The sequence below is a fragment of the Rosa rugosa genome, chromosome 1 (assembly GCF_958449725.1).
Source record: "Rosa rugosa chromosome 1, drRosRugo1.1, whole genome shotgun sequence".
In the NCBI taxonomy this organism is placed as follows: domain Eukaryota; kingdom Viridiplantae; phylum Streptophyta; class Magnoliopsida; order Rosales; family Rosaceae; genus Rosa; species Rosa rugosa.
Genome location: NC_084820.1, coordinates 69,353,510 through 69,370,765, shown reverse-complemented (window position 1 = coordinate 69,370,765; position 17,256 = coordinate 69,353,510). Strand labels below are relative to the sequence as shown.

The window sequence follows — 17,256 nt, the reverse complement described above, 5'->3', positions numbered from 1 at the left end:
AAAAATGGTTTGCTATAGTCCCACAATTTTAGGTGAGAAATTATAGTTTTCAATAAAAATTTAGGAAAAAGTTTGGAGTCGATTCCAACAGGACTGAACATCATTTTAAGGTGAAACAAAATGTTTCGATGTATTTAGCCTCACTTGCATGGACATTTTCTTTCGGCTCATTTGCATGAGTATGTCCATTGTATAGACAATATTGTCAGTCTTGCTGCAAGAGAATGTTGTTGCCTGTTAGCCTCGCTTGGGTGTGAGCATGAGGAGGCTTCGCCGTCGCATCCAACCTAGGTTCCAATCAACTACTAGCTCAAATGCTGTCTCAAAGTGTCACTTAGACCATCTTTCTCAGCTCAAAAAGTTTTACAAATTGACACCCGAACATTAAGTAAAAATCCATTACCTCACCTACTAAACACTTACATGATTGAACTTATAAAACCCTGTGAAACTTCTAAACTAAGAGATATTATTTCTTGACTACTTTTTTCGAGAACGGCATTGGGAATGCCTTAACTTGGCTCACTCCCACGCCATTTCTTGTTCGACTTTCAAGTTCTCTCAAAAAAGAAATCACCTTTCAAAGCTTTACGTACACACACCGTGACCCTTGCCGACGTCGTTTTGGTCCTTTCCTTTTGGTTTCAAACTGGCTTTCAAGTAATATTCTCTTTTGGGATCCTTGAACAGAAGTAGTGTACTCCCAAAGTCTTGAAACAGATATTTAAAACCTCCTTGGAGTTTGGACACTGAAAGCCACTGACTTCTCCTTTCTCTCTTCCAAGTTTCAACCTTTAACTCACTTTGCTTCCATCTCAATCCCAATTACTTCAATTAGCTCAAGATCTAGGGTTTCCATTTACGCCATGGAAAGCTCAGGAGAGAAGGTCGTCGCCGTAATCATGGTCGGAGGCCCAACTAAAGGTACCTGGGTCTTCTCAAATTCGTTAAAGTTTTCATCTTTTTCAAGTTTTTTTTTCTTCTGAGTTTTTGATTTTCTGGGCAGGGACTAGATTTCGGCCTCTATCATTCAACACGCCAAAGCCGCTATTCCCATTGGCTGGGCAAGCCATGGTTCATCATCCAATCTCCGCTTGTAAGAAGGTTAGCTTTTTCTTAATGGGATTTTGGTTTTGCAATCAGTACTAGTTTATGGGGTCTGAATTGTTGTTGTTGTTGTTGTGTTGTAGATACCCAATTTGGCTCAAATTTTTCTAATTGGGTTTTATGAGGAGCGTGAGTTTGCACTCTATGTTTCTTCGATTTCCAATGAGCTTAGAGTGCCGGTGAGGTACTTGAAAGAGGATAAACCACATGGCTCAGCTGGTGGTATTTATTACTTCAGAGATTTGATCATGGAAGACGGCCCGGTATCACTTCTCTGCTTAGTTTTTCTTGGATTCTAGTCTTGTATGTGTAATAATGTTCTGCTTACATGTATGTTGTGTTTGTGTTTGTTTGGCAGTCGCATATCTTTTTGCTGAATTGTGATGTATGCTGCAGTTTTCCGCTTCCAGATATGCTTGGTATGTTTTGTTTTCCGTATTATGTTGGTTTGTAAGGAATTATTGTTGGTTAGATTTTGAATGGGGACTTGAAGGAGTAATTGATAATGCTGCTTGCGAATATTGTTTGGTTTTGCAGAGGCTCATATAAAATACGGTGGAATGGGTACAATGCTAGTCATCAAGGTTGGTGTCTTGATAAGCTACTTTCTATCCCTATTGATGAATATCTTCTATTTTGCCTTTTGGTGATATATATATATATTTTTTTTTTGGCTGTATCTGCAGGTTTCTGCGGAATCTGCCAACGAGTTTGGTGAGTTGGTTGCTGATCCAGTCACCAAAGAACTGTTGCATTACACTGAGAAACCAGAGACTTTTGTATGTCCATGGTGCAGTTAGTGTACTGATATTGTTCATTTAATTGGTGCTTTGATGACCTTAATTACAATTGCTTGTTCCTGGCCACGATTTCTGAGCCTTGACTATCTATGGAAATGCAGGTGAGTGATTTGATCAACTGCGGTGTTTATGTATTTACCCCTGATGTTTTCAATGCCATTGAAGACGTATCCAGTCACCGGGAAGGCAGAGGTTGGTCTTTCTCAGTACATGCATAATTGGCTGTGGGCTGGTACCTTGGGTTAAATTCTAGCTCAAATAATGTTAAATTCTTTCATTTTTGATGACTAGAAACAATTTTGGCCTCACCCTGTTTTGCTTTTCTTATTCACTTCTACTCTGTGAAGTAAGTATAGGTGCTTCTGTAGAACTAGTCAGAACTGCTGAATGAAAGCTCTTGTTGTTTCCTTCGCTTCCATCCTTGCCATTATATGAAATACTTCAATAGATAGCATTTCAGCAAACCTATCATAGATACTTTACTTGTATGTTATGCTTTATGTATTTTAATAACAAATATGGGACCTTTATTGAATAATCAAAATCATGTCTTGAAACTTGAATCATGATGCAAGTAAAATAGCCATGTGACTGATAAAAGTTGTTTGTAGTTTTGATAAGTTAATCTATTAGCTACGATGCAATGAAACAGCAAAATTTTTGCATCGCCTGCGTCATATGTCATAAGATATACGTTATCTAATGAATTAGAGATAGTGCTTGCATTGATTGACTTTGTTCCACGTCTGATTGTTTATTCAAGTCTGCCATATGCAATAGAATTTCTCCACCTTTTCAGACAGTGTCTTGTATTTTGTCAATTGCAGCTAATTTACGGCGTGTTTCCAGCTTTGAAGCTCTCCAGTCTGCTACAAGGTTTGCCTCTTTCTCCTGGTTTTGTACTTAGAGAGTTTAAATATTGAACTTATAACCATTTCTCATGAGTTTCCATGTAGAAGATACGTTTACCTGTCGTGCGTGCAAAACATGCTTTCCAGATAGTATCTAGTTAACTACCTGTTTATAAACTAAGATCATTTTGTTTAAGTTTCCATAATTAACTACCTCTTTGTAATCCCCTGGAATTTCAACTCTTGTGGCATGAAAGCATTACAACATGTATTCATTATTGAATGGTGTCACAGCAATGTGATATTTCATAACAATGAGGTCATATATTGATGCACACTCACACAATAATCACAAGGATATGGTATTTTACTTTTTATATTTTTGATGATTAATAGCCTTTCCTTGTGTCAGTTTTGATCTTCATATGCACTTCATTCAACAGGAATCTTCCTACAGATTTTGTCAGATTGGATCAAGATATTTTGTCACCTCTTGCTGGAAAGAAGCAATTATATACTTATGAGACCATGGATTTCTGGGAACAGATCAAGACTCCAGGGTAGAGAATATTTTTTTGAAAAATTTGATTCTTGTTCCTTTTTATAACCTTTTACCATTATCACTTCATAATAATCTTTGTTTTACATTACAGAATGTCATTGAAGTGTTCGTCTTTGTATCTTTCTCAATTTCGATTCACCTCTTCACATCTATTAGCTAGTGGAGATGGGATCAAGAATGCCACAATAGTTGGTGATGTCTATATTCATCCATCGGCAAAAGTACATCCTAGTGCTAAGGTAGTGCCACTTCCATGTCTCTGTGTATATGTGTATGGCAGACCCCATTTTGTTCTGTCCTTGTTTGCGGTTGCACATACACATGGTAGCTGAAAAGTAGGGCTGAATAAGTGGATACAGCAACTTACTGATAGTCTGGATTTAACTCTCTGACATTTCCTTCTAAAGTGTGATTCACTTTTGTGCACAGATTGGTCCCAATGTATCTCTTTCAGCAAATGTTCGGATAGGTGCGGGAGTAAGGCTTATAAGTTGCATCGTCTTGGATGATGTGGAAATAAAGGTAGTGAGGCAGTGCCTATGGATATTCTAGAACTACACAATCTAGTGTTGGTGTTTTATTCAACATTTCAACTCAAAATGTTCTTTTTTCATGACAGGAAAATGCAGTTGTTATACATTCTATTGTTGGATGGAAGTCATCTATTGGGAGATGGTCACGTGTCCAGGCAAGTCTAGTCAAGTAGTTGCATCATGGCATAATAAAAGTCTGTTAGATGTCAATTTAAGAGAGATCTAATCTCTCAATTATAGGATAAGAAAACTCCTCGAAAAGGTAAATCCCAGATAACCAGATAAGAACTTAATTTTGACCTGGTAAAATAAACTTAATTTCAGGATGATCTAGAGACTTGTTACATAGAAGGCTGAAGGCAGTAATGAATGAAAAGATAAAAATAAAATAAAATAAATAACTAAAGCTTATTGAATGAGACTAGTAGCTTACTGTTTATGTTCACTTATTAACTTCTTAGGCCTTGGTCTCGACTATTAACTTCTTAGGCCTTGGTCTCGACTAGTCCCAAAACTTGTTGCTAACTAAAATTTAATTGACTGGTTCAGGCTGAAGGAGACTACAATGCAAAGCTTGGAATTACCATCCTCGGTATGGTTGCTTGGTTTCTTATATTTACTTTCTGTGATCCAATGCCGTTGATGTGCACTTTAATGAAGATCATTGTATGAGCTCTCCTTTTCTTTTGGCAGGAGAAGCAGTAACTGTTGAAGACGAAGTTGTGGTGATTAACAGCATTGTTCTCCCGAACAAGACTCTTAATGTTAGCGTACAGGAGGAGATCATTTTGTAGAGGTTGAGAGAGAGAGAGAGAGAGAGAGACTGCAAAGGCCTCCTAGTTTTGTTTGCTGCCCTGCATCGATTTCTTGAATAATTTTGGCCAACAGCAATATTGTATAATTTTTTCCTTTGGACAATTGATGTTGTATAATTGAGCCACGCTGAACATATAGGCAAGTAAGGCAACATTCGTTATCCAGCAATATAGTTCGCCAGTACAATCCTCCCGTAAAGAAAGAGGACCAATTTTTGCAACTAATAAACGTACGTTCACTTGATATTGTATAATTTTGGTTACGATTTCATCTGCACAAATTGATAGCTAAAAGTACAATTTGATTCTGATTTCAATGGTCATGTTACAAATTTAATTAAAGAAGAAACTGATCAAGGAGAAGAACAAGGGACTGGGGGAATCAAAACACAACTATTTATACCAAGTCTCTGCGCATGTTAGGACCTTAAAAGCAGCGCATAGATCGAACCACAACAGTAGAGAATATTAACTTCATATACATTCCCATTTACTGATCTCAACATAACTGAAGAAGGCGAAAAAAAAAAATAATAACAGTGGGAAGCCATTTATAAAACAAAACTCAATACTCCGTGATTGGTAAACACGAAAGCAAGTCTCTCTAAGCAAAATTTGGAACAGCAGTTTTACAACAAAAAAGATTCCATGAGCAACCTCGATGGTAGAATTGACGATGTATCTCCACTCATATTTACAGTCTTTGCCCCGAGACCTGGCAGCAAACATATAATCCCACAGTTTTAATTAGGTTAACAGTGGGATCTGAGAAATCACTATTATTTGCCACCAACCTGATAATACATTCAATGGTAGCCATAATTCCAACATGTAAGCGTGAAGCGTGTCATCGCTCTTAGCTATGAGCCCCATTAAACCATTGTCCAGGAGACTGCAATAATGAAATCTACCACGGTAAGCCTTACAAGACACAGCAGTACCAGTACACTCATTGGTGTGGCTGTAACTCCAACTTGTAAGCCTGTATTTCCATAGGAGAAATGAGGACTTGCCCTTCTGGAGCAGCATCTCCAAACTGCTCAGTATACCCAAGCATATCTATGTCTTCGTGTAGAAGATTTAATGAAGTGGCTCTCGCATTCGATACAGTGAGCTCCCGGAACATGTTGAGCAAATTCACACTTTCATCAGTAAACCTAGTGCAACCAGATCTGCCCTTCCGGCAATATGAAGAGTCCCAACTTCGTCTCTGTAATGTTAGGACAAACCTAGAATCTTCACGTGGTAGCTCTGAGAATTTTAAAGGTTGAGGAACCTTTAAACTTACAATATGCAGATCACAAGGTAAGGGTGCAGCTAAGGGTGAGAATGATCTTGGGGGTGGTTGCACTGACAAATCCTCTGGCTTCTTGGAAATGAATGAATGCAATGGATAGTTCAGGTCAGCACCGACACGGTGGGAAAGAAGAGAGGGGTTTAACAGCAATGGTTTGGAAACTGGGTTTGATGCAGAAGAAATGTTGGACTCTACAAGGATGTGGAAGATTACATTCATTGCACGGTTGTCCATCACTCCTTGTCCAAGACCACGTCCATCATCTCTTACCAAACGACGGTCAAGCATAATCTCCAACCATCCATTTTTAAGGCTTGCCACACCCAACGACTGCCGGGAATGGACAGAAAACCGCTGACCATTGGATCCTTGCATGAATGCAAGAGAGGGCATAGGGTAGTAATTGCCCTGGAGGGGGATTTTATCGTAGGTTTCTCTCCTGCTCATTTGAAAGCCATTTAAATCAGAAAAGAATACTTTTTTGTTGTCAATATCTGTTCTGTATCTAACTATCAACTCCTTGTCATTAAACTGCTGGTCGAGAAGCTCAACATGATATTCCTTCTCAATGAGAAACTCCTGTACAGTATTATCTCCGTTGTAGAGACGGGTGCTATGAGAAATGGGGCTCTTCTCGCTTTGTGTACTTGGATAAGAATATACTTCCTGCACCAAAGGTCCCTCAGAGATCACCATCTGCCCACCGGCTGTAATGATAGGCTGCGCATCACCATTAGGTTTAAAAAGGTATGCTCCGCTTCCCCAGCTAGAATACATAGCTATTTCTTCACCCACAACATTTTGGGACCCATTTTTGTAGCTTATTTTCTGCAACAAACCATGATTGACATCAAAAGTGAGTGTTTGATGCCTGTTCTTGATTTCAGCCACATCAGCTTCTACTTTCGAACAAGGATATGGAGTGGGGCAAGAGAAAGAACTAGACTTTGAGAAGTATCTAAGTTTTGCTGGTTTCGCCTTTTCACATCCAACAAACCCATTAGTTATATAATATGTCTGCAACCCCAGAGCAGGAACAGAAGCCTGCCAGTAGACACGATGCCTTCCAGTGAAGATTTTGCTTTTATCATGCTGCAATTCAGGCGATATTTGGCTTGGGACACATGTCCAGTTCAAGTCCAGAACAGTAACATCGGGACGGTTAACAATAACCATCACAACCTCTTCTCTTATCTGCTCCAAGGGATTAAAAAGGACTACTGTTTGGCGGGTTCCTTCACGAGCCATGATTGCTCTATGAACAGGCTGAACATCATATTTAGATCTCACCTGTTCTGCCTCAAACTGAGAAGGGTTATCATATTTGTCATGGCGTATTCCAAGCAACACTTCAATAGCTTTAGACATGAAAATCTGCAAGTCCTGCAAGGAAGTGTGCATCCGAGTCCCATAATCCAGGACAACATGATCTTTAGCAGTACCAGTTACACCATCATGATGCTGAAAAAGAGCTAAATTCCTTCTAGCAGCTGCCAACTTGTAAGAAAACCCCAAGGGTAACTTTTCGCATTGTGATCTCCCACAGTACCCAAGCAGGAAAGCCATCATCATATCTGTGGTACGAAGCGTATGCTCTAGTACTCGATCAACAGCCTTGAAGAAAGGCCTTGATACATAATAACCACTCCAATAGTCCTGTTGCCTATCAGCATAAGTAAAGAAGTCACCCGACAAAGAAGGAAAACCTCCAACCTGACCGGAACCAATCTCCCCAGGAAGTGAGTAATTTATTCTTTCAGCCTCCTCACGAATGGTTCGAAAGTAGTCTTCCAAAGTTCCAAAATGCGCCTCAGCATTTAAACTGGGATTAGAATTGATATAATCAAATAACATTTGATAATTCCTAAACTGAGCTTCAGCTTCATCTATGCTAACGTAGCGGAAATCATCTCCAAGAGGAATAAGAAGTGTATTTGTCCTGTACAGTGTTGATTTCTTCCTATATTGATCTAGCAGTAGAAGTGCCCGCTCCCGCACATTTTCTTGGTTAGTCTCTACTGGATGGTCTCCCCAAGGACAAACTTCATACATAAAGCCACGCATACGAGCAAAGTCGAACTGACAACAAATAGCTGGCTCTGGCCCACAAGTATGTGGAATATCATAAGAATAAAAGGGCATCATGTGGACAAAAATATCAGTAGATTCATCGACATCCCAGCTCTGACGCCATATATACTCCAAATTCTTGTGCAGTGCAAGTTCTTTCTTAAGCTCATAATGGGTCCTCTGAATGAGCATATTTTCGAAACCCATACGGCGCAGAAGATATGCCATGGTGGGTGAGTAACCAAATGGATCTATTGCCCACGAATTCTTAGGAACAACACCCACGGTTTCATTCAGCCACAAATTTCCTTCTGTGATCTGATCCATCCATTACCCAAAGATCAAAGCAGCAGTTTCAGTGACATAAAAGATGTATACCAGTAAACAGATGCATTCTATAAATAGTGTAGAATAAAAAAAAGAAAACTTATCATACCTGTTCAATTATGGCATAGTAATGTGAATTAGCCTGCATCAACAAGAGGAACCGATGTATTAAGCTTCAAAATTACAAATGGATCCGTTACATAATCACTTCACGCACTAGGAGCAGTCTAAGCATGGTTAAACTCCGACCCCGTACGAATAGACATACAACTAGATGTAAAGGGCATAGGCCTTGAAATCAAACAAGCTTCTACAAAAGCCTACAAATATTACCTCATCATTCATCACCCAGCCACCTCCAACAATTTCTAGCTGACCATTCTTTACCAGATTGGTGAACAATTCTCTTTTGTCATCCGAGGAGTCTCTCCACCACCTTTCCAGATAAGACATCTCTTCCCATATAAACTTGCGCCGAGTATCCTACACATTCAAATAAGCAAATCCACTCTACTCAATCTCATATAAAGGCACCAAAATTCAAAACAAAAATACTCAGCAAATGAAAAACCAGAAACAAAAACCACAAATTGCTCTAACATGCTATCCATTCATTCCTGCAAGACTCCATTCTCAAATTCACAAGTTCAAGAATCAACGAAACCAATCACATTTTCGATACACTATAACACAAAGCGAATCAGACACTTAAACAGTTCAAAGCTCTGTAACTCCGAAACAGAGTCCATTAATCATCGAATCAAAACCTAACAAAATCTCAGGTCACAATTCACCAAAATTGAAGCTCAGCTCACCTTGGAGAGTGTATCAACGATGGTGTCGAGTATATGCCTGGACTGCCTCTCATAGTACTCCTCCACAGTGAGCTTCCACCCCGGATCGTTATGCGAGTGCGGCACCAGAATCACCTTCAACTTCTCAGAGTCCCACTCGTCGCCTTTGTAATTGACTCTCCATCCCTGCTTCCACGGCCCGCCGTCGACGTCGGAGAATTCGATCTTGTCGTAAAGCTCCTTGGTGGTGATGTCCACGGCCGCGCCCGAAACGGCGTCGTTGTTGCTCCCGCCGGGCCTTCTACGGGGGAGGGGTTTGATTCGGGGCTTGGAGAAGCGGATCGGGGACCTGGTGGGCTTGAAGTGGGCGGTGATCGGGTGCGGGACGCCGTAGCGGAGGACGACGAGGAAAAAGAAGAAGAGGGAGACGGAGAGGCCGATGGTGAAGAAGTTGGCGAAGAGGAAGTCGCGGAGGAGCAATCGCCGCCGGGGCTTTCTTGTGTGCTTGGATTTGGCGGAGGAGGTGGTGGTGGAAGGGAGGAGCGAGTGGGCCCAACCGCCGCCGCGGCGAGTGCTGAAGGACGAGAAGGCCATTGTTGCTATTGTGAGTGTGAGAGTGGGAATTGGGGCGATCTCGATTTCTGAGACTGACCCGAGTCTTCTGTAAAAAGTGTGGGTGGTGGTTGTGGTGTGTGGTGATGGTGGTGGGGTCCGCCACAGTGGAAAAGTCTTTTCTCTTAATTCTTGGTATAGTCAACACTCGTGAGAGAAACGAATTCAGATCCGTTACAAAGATTTTTTTTATTGTATTTTATTTTAGATTTAAATATTCGTTTGGTTTGAAGACTATAAGTAAGATATTTTGGGCGCGTTTAGCAGACTTAGACTGAAATAAGATATTTTGCCCGTTTAGCAGACTTAGACTGAAATAGATTAGTATTCATGACCGACTTGGATTGGATTAGAAACAGGTTGGATTGGAAAATTTCAATCTTACTCGGTGTTTGGAGCAAGAGTATATAAGTTGGATTGAAAATTGGATCGATAGCTATAAATTAAAGAAAAATAATAAGCTCAACATTGATATAAATGAAAACAAACAATTTCATATCAATATCGAATTCATCAACGATAAAAAAGACCTATCAGCGAAGTCTTGAGGAACCCATAGGCGGTGACGACAAACATTGAATCCAGCGATCGGATTACATTACAGTGCAGCAATGATTGGAGAAGTAGGTGGTCGGTCCGGAAGGGTGAAGACGAAGCTGAAGGCACCCGTGGTTGCAGGCATTTTGCTGTTATAGTGGTACAGATTGATGGTTGCGCCATGGTTTGAAGGTTGGAGAGAGGGAGAAGCCCGTGGTTTTGGTTTGAAGGTTGAAGAGAGAGAGAGATAGGCAACGCGTGGTTTTCCTTTTCTAATATTTAATTGTGGTTGAGTGGTGGGTGAATGAATAACTTAAATCTTACCTCTCCAACAGGATTTGTTATCAAAGTCTGACAAGATAAATATTTTCTGACAGCAAGGTATCTAAGACTCCAAACGCGCTGATCAATCTGATTGAAATTATATTTTCCTATCCAGTGCTTATATGAAGGGAAACAAAGGCGACCCGGCAAAAGTGATGTTCTTTTGAGAATTTAACTTCTTGTAGCAGGTATTATAAGTATATATGGTGGTGTAATTTTCTACAATTTTTTTCATATGTATTTATTGGAAAACAAATTTTATTGCGGATCATATTGCTTCTTTGGTTTTAGTAGTGAACGGAGCATTTGATGCGCGGACGTGAATTATCGTTTTTATTTTCCGTTATATATATATTTTTATTTTCTTTTGTCTTCTAATTAATTAGAACAACATATAGGTCCTGGCCTGAAAAACCAAGAGATATAGGTGTAGACCAGAGCCTTTAATTACTAGTCGGGTCTTTCTAAATGTACCCAGCAAATATCTAAATACACCCAGCAAATAAATTTTGTATGAAAAGACAGTTGTATCCCCATAAGAAATGACATTAAAAGTCATGGTAAACTAAGATAATAACAAAAAAAAAACCCATAAAATTTGAAATTATGTTTTCTATGTACCCAGCAGTTTGTATAGAAGGGTCTGATGAAGATTCAAAAAAGAACTTAGAGGTTCTTTGGTGGAGAGTTAAGAACTGCCGGTTTGTTAACATAATTGAAATCAAAAGCAAGAATAATGGTCGTTCCTCATTTAGCCCATACAACATGTGGCATCAAACAATCAAAAGGCTGGGGCTTCTTGTTGATAAAAATGGTACACCGTTGTCTATATGGTCTCGGATTATTGTTCTTCTTTAATAGTCTAGATGAAAATTCTTCAATTGGGATTGCCAAGCAACCGGACACTCTAGATGAGCAAGATGCAGGTTATATCGGTGAACTGCTCAAGTCTGTGCAGATGGTTATATATGTAATGAAGCTCTATTCAAGAGAGTTATATTGGCAAAATTTGAAACTGCAGTTGAGATGGAGAAGATAACTTTTGGTCATGAAGAAATTAAAAAAAAGTCCATCCAAATTGAGAACACGTCTTTGAATTTGGAGATGGAGCGGTTTGCTTAGATGCTTTGCAATTGATTTCCTTCATTTTAGGTAAGAGATCTTCACCATGCAAAGGCCTCCCTTTCATTATGATAATTGCATCCTGTTAGTCCCTTCGATCTATTAGGATCAATGATAATAACAAGGATAGAGTGCATTGCTTGCTTCCACATTGCGTGTGTCTGCTGGGTGTAATACCCGTCAGGGTCTAAGAGTTGTGCTGGGTGTTTGGTATTCTTCATCAGGGTGTATGGGTTTTGATGGGTGTGTGAATTTTGCTTGATTTAATAGGGTATTATAGGAAAAATTGCTGGGTGTAGTTAGAGATTATATAAATTTGTTGGGTGTAAAAAGTTTGTTTGGTGCATTTAGATATTTGCTGGGTACATTTAGAAAGACCCTACTAGTCAATTTGTATCCCATTTTGGTCCTTGTTGATCTTTATCACCAGCAATTGTTGGGGTTGATCTTAATAGGATCCACCACAGCTGCATTCCGGTTAACGTTCCGAAAATCTCAATCACAGAGGACAAGATGATCTTTACTAATGGAGTGTTGCCTACAACCTTGTTCACCAAGTTAATGGAATTTTTCCCATGTTGCTAATGAAAAACCCAGCACATTCATATTGAAATCTAAAAAACCAGGACCTAACAAAACCCAGCACATTCATATCGAAAACTCACGATCTTGAAAACCACACGAATTCAGAAAAAAATAATTAAAAAAGTGGAAAGGAGCACAATTCAAGGAAGAAGAAGTTGAAGAGGAAGAAAAACATACCCAATGGGAAGAAATTAGGGCAGAAACAAGTGAGTGAGACATAACCAAAGATATCCGTGAGTTATCATCATTAACTATTTTGTTTGATGACATATCTTCATTAACTATTAAGTTTAAAAGAGAAGCAAATAGCAGAACGACAATTAAAAGTTGGTTCCACTTATCAACGCGACACTTCTAGAGAATAAGCTTTACTATCCCATTTAACTATATAGTTCCATATGTTAAAAACACACAGGATAAAATTCTCACATAAGGCACTCTTTGTCCATCTAAATACTGCTTTACAAACGAGCACCCACATTAATCAAATACATCGTCATCATCACACTCGTGATATATCACACCTGGCTTTTTAATTGTCAAACTCGAATCAAAAGGATTTCTTGTTGCACGTCCTACCCACCTTCCATCAGGGTGGCCATGTTTCAACTGATTGGTGATTGCAGTGGACGCAAACTATGATATAGCCCTCGCCAACAGGTGTGTCCTCGGGGTTTATTTAAGAGAAAATAGATTCGATCGGAAGAATGTTTGTGTACTTTAATTGATAATGTAGGCACCTTTATATAGAATATTATAAGTATGAAACTTGAGATTATAAGGAAATTAACTTAATAACAATATGAATCCTTAGATTACGAGGAAACTTAATCCTTAAATTATACTTTGACTAACAAAATTTCTTAATATTATCCTTCAAAAAAAAAAAAAAATCTTAATATTATAAGTATGAAACCTGAGATTACAAGGATACCTAAGATAAATATGAATTCTTAGATTACAAGGAAACTGTTTCAGAGAAACTGAAGAGTGAATTGGTGAGTATTCCTCTCTCAATGGAGGGTTTATATAGGGTTACAAAGTAGTGTAAATTGCCCTACATACATTAGTATATTTGTTACCCAACTTCTCCACTTCTCAAGTGCATACTACACATACTCCATGATATAGACATTTACCTATTTACTACAACACTCCCCCTTGGATATTTCATGTCAGTAGTATTGTCTTGGAGGTGCGCTTCTAAGTTGCCTCGTTAAAAACCTTGCCAAGTAATAAAACCCTGTGGGAAAAAACAACCTTGGTCGAAGGAGAAAAAAGAGCACAACGCGCGTTGAGTGTGGAGTCTGTTTCTGTATAACGTGGTGCTTCTCTCGTTGCCTCATTAAAAACCTTGCCGAGTAACAAAAACCCAGTGGGATAAAAATAACCTCGGTCGAAAGGGAAAAAGAGCACAACACACCCTTCACGCTTTTGAGACGAACATGTAGACATCTCCCCCTGACGTCTGTGTCTCCCCCTGATGACAACGATCATGGGAGTTCAGATAATTTCCGCAAGCCAATTCTTGCCACATGTTTCTCGAACGTGGATTTGGGCAATGACTTAGTGAACAAGTCTGCCACATTGTCCTCAGATCGAACCTGGTTCACTTTGATTTTGAGGAGCTTCTGTTGTTGCTGATTGTAGAAGAATTTGGGCGATATGTGCTTGGTGTTGTCGCCTTTGATGTAACCTTGCTTCATTTGTTCAATGCAAGCAGCATTATCTTCATAAATGCTCGTTGGCTCATCTGTGGTAGACTTCAAACCACAATTGCTTCGAACATGCGTAACTATGGATCGAAGCCATATACATTCACGAACTGCTTCGTGAAGAGCAATAATCTCTGCATGATTTGAAGAGGTAGCGACTAGGGTCTGCTTTGTAGACCTCCAAGATATCGCGGTTTTTCCCATGGTGAAAACATAACCAGTTTGGGAGCGACCTTTGTGTGGGTCAGAGAGGTACCCAGCATCAGCAAAACCTTCCAAAACACTTATATCGTTTTGGGATGGGGAGAGGGAACGCAGTCCACCATGTGTGGCGTTCCTGACGCTTGATGGGTCCGAATCCATCTTCTTTCTGTAGGGATAGAACAAGCCCATATCGATCGTACTACTTAGGTATCGAAAGATATCTTTAACACCAGTCCAATGGCGTCGTGTTGGCGCAGAGCTATATCTAGCTAGCAAGTTCACAGCGAATGAGATGTCTGGTCTCGTGCATTGTGCTAAGTACAATAATGCACCTATTGCACTTAGGTAGGGCACTTCTGCCTCTAGCACTTCTTCATCGTCATCTTTTGGACGAAATGGATCCTTCTTTGGATCAAGACTACGGACGACCATTGGGGTGCTTGAAGGCTTAATTTTGTCAGTGTTGAAACGCCTAAGCATCTTTTGGGTATAAGCTGATTGATGAATCAGGATACCATCTCTACGGTGCTCAAGTTCTAAACCGAGGCAAAACCGTGTTTTCCCAAGATCTTTCATCTCAAACTCGGATTTCAAGTGTTCAGCGGTTTCCCTTAACTCTTTAAGGGTGCCAATTATGTTCATGTCATCGACATAAACCGCTACTATTGCAAATCCGGAACTTGTCCTTTTTATGAACACACATGGGCATAGTTCGTTGTTGACATATCCCTTGCCAATCAAGTAGTCACTTAGACGGTTATACCACATCCGTCCGGATTGTTTTAATCCATATAGTGAGCGTTTCAATCTAATTGCAAACGCGCTCCGTGGATTAGAGCCACTTGATTTGGGTAATTGAATTCCATCTGGAATATTCATGTATATCTCCGTATCTAGATCCCCATATAGATATGCAGTAACCACATCCATAAGCTGCATGTTCAGTTTTTCGGAAACTACCAAACTGACAAGGTAGCGGAACGTAATAACGTCCATTACGGGAGAGTAGGTCTCCTCGTAGTCGATTCCAGGGCGTTGTGAGAAGCCTTGCGCCACAAGACGAGCTTTGTATCTTACAATCTCGTTTTTCTCATTACGCTTTCTAACGAATACCCATTTGTGACCAACTGGTTTGGTGTTGGGTGGTATTGGTTCAATTTTGCCAAATACCTTTCTTTTCGTTAGAGAATCAAGTTCTGCCTGGATCGCATCTTTCCATTTTGGCCAATCAGCTCTACGTTGACATTCATCAACGGAGCGTGGTTCGGTGTCATCGGTCTCAATAATCTCACGCGCCACTGAATACGCGAATACATCATCAATGATGATGGAGTTTCTTTCCCACGTCCCATGTACACTAGTGTAATTTACAGAGATCTCTACGTTCTCATGGATAGGTTCTGACACTGAGGCGTCCCTCAATGATGTCTCTTGGACATAACCATAATCCGGAACATTATCATGGGACGGATTTTGAGTATCGATGATCAAAGGATTTATTTGTGCCTCATTCGCTCTTTTTCTAGGGCGAGTATCCTTCGAACCAATCGGTCTACCGCGCTTCCTTGCGGGACCTGCAGCCATAGATGCCACTTTATTGCTATGTTGAGCAATGGTGCCATCTCCTTGCGTTATAGGAGTGGCGTTATGTCCATTATTTGGGACATCAATCCTTGCAGGCACGTTTGCAGCAGGTATGTGTGATCTCGTCACTTTAGCAACATCAGAAAACGCATCAGGCAGAGTGTCTGCTACGTTCTGGAGCTCGATTATTCTTCGCACTTCAAGTTCGGACTGTGCGGTATGGGGATCGAGATGAGACATAGTGGGGACAGACCACGACAATTCCTGTCGTTCCTGTTGAACATTTGTGTTCTTATCTCCCCCTAATGATGGGAAGACTGTCTCATCAAAGTGACAATCCGCAAATCTAGCGGTAAAGAGATCGCCTGTCAAGGGTTCAAGATAGCGGACGATAGTTGGAGATTCATATCCAACATAAATGCCCATTCGTCGTTGTGGACCCATCTTAGTACGCTGTGGCGGCGTAATAGGCACATAAATAGCACACCCAAAAATGCGTAAGTGCGAGATATCAGGCTCGTACCCAGTCACTAGCTGTAACGCAGAGTAAGATTGGGTTGCAGTGGGTCGTAGACGAATTAGCTTCGCTGCATGTAATATTGCATATCCCCAAGCAGAAACAGGAAGATTGGTGTGCATTACCAATGTCCGTGCTATCATTTGTAGTCGTTTGATAGCAGCTTCTGCGAGACCATTTTGGGTATGAACATGGGGAACTGGATGCTCTACATCAATCCCCAGTGACATGCAATAGTCATCGAATGTTTTCGATGTAAACTCCCCAGCATTATCAAGTCGAATCGACTTAATTGGATGGTCAGGGTAGTGAGCCCGTAGACGGATAATCTGGGCGAGGAGTTTAGCATAAGCAGCATTTCGAGTGGACAACAGCGCGACATGTGACCAGCGTGTCGACGCATCAACCAATATCATAAAGTATTTGAAAGGTCCGCATGATGGTTGAATTGGTCCACAGATATCCCCTTGGATTCTCTGTAAGAACGGAATGAGTATTTTAGGATCCTTTGCGTAGGACGGTCTCGGTCCTAATTTCCCGAAGGAACAGGCTTTGCAAAATGAGCGAGGGGCCTTAGAAGCAACCAATGAGGATTTTGGTTGGGCCTGAGCGTCTGTAGCGCTATTAGAAGCAAAATGTGTGGCTACATCTCCTTCTATGGCATTGTAGCCATTGGGAGGAACAATCATGGCGTTATGCTCATGGTTGGTGTCATTACATGGGACTTGGGCAGCCCTATGGCGCCCCAAGACGGCTGCAGCACCAGATGCTGCAATTGTTGCGGTCTTGTTAAGTCCAGGAATCAATTCTCGATTCTTGCTTCTTCTCACTCTGAAGAATGGATGTCCGTGTGAAGTCTTTAGTATACGGAGCATCATATCACGACCAGGGTGCCCTAGT

General features: G+C 40.5%; 2 protein-coding genes across 2 annotated transcripts; one reads left to right on the top strand and one right to left on the bottom strand.

The window, feature by feature from the left end:
- Nucleotides 1-510: 510 nt before the first annotated feature.
- Nucleotides 511-4,912, top strand: LOC133726484 (uncharacterized). Its single transcript, XM_062154031.1, has 14 exons — nt 511-924; nt 1,007-1,104; nt 1,191-1,370; nt 1,466-1,526; nt 1,645-1,691; nt 1,794-1,886; nt 2,009-2,099; nt 2,735-2,783; nt 3,202-3,318; nt 3,412-3,559; nt 3,750-3,842; nt 3,940-4,008; nt 4,403-4,445; nt 4,547-4,912. The coding sequence occupies exons 1-14, from the start codon at nt 867-869 to the stop codon at nt 4,645-4,647; spliced, it is 1,248 nt and encodes a 415-aa protein (XP_062010015.1). The 5' UTR covers nt 511-866; the 3' UTR covers nt 4,648-4,912.
- Nucleotides 4,913-5,044: 132 nt separating this feature from the next.
- LOC133726483 (alpha-mannosidase 2) lies at nt 5,045-9,836 on the bottom strand. Its single transcript, XM_062154030.1, has 4 exons — nt 9,178-9,836; nt 8,696-8,845; nt 8,472-8,504; nt 5,045-8,353 (listed from the first exon to the last, which is right to left on the bottom strand). The coding sequence occupies exons 1-4, from the start codon at nt 9,748-9,750 to the stop codon at nt 5,618-5,620; spliced, it is 3,492 nt and encodes a 1,163-aa protein (XP_062010014.1). The 5' UTR covers nt 9,751-9,836; the 3' UTR covers nt 5,045-5,617.
- Between the last annotated feature and the right edge of the window lie 7,420 nt (nt 9,837-17,256).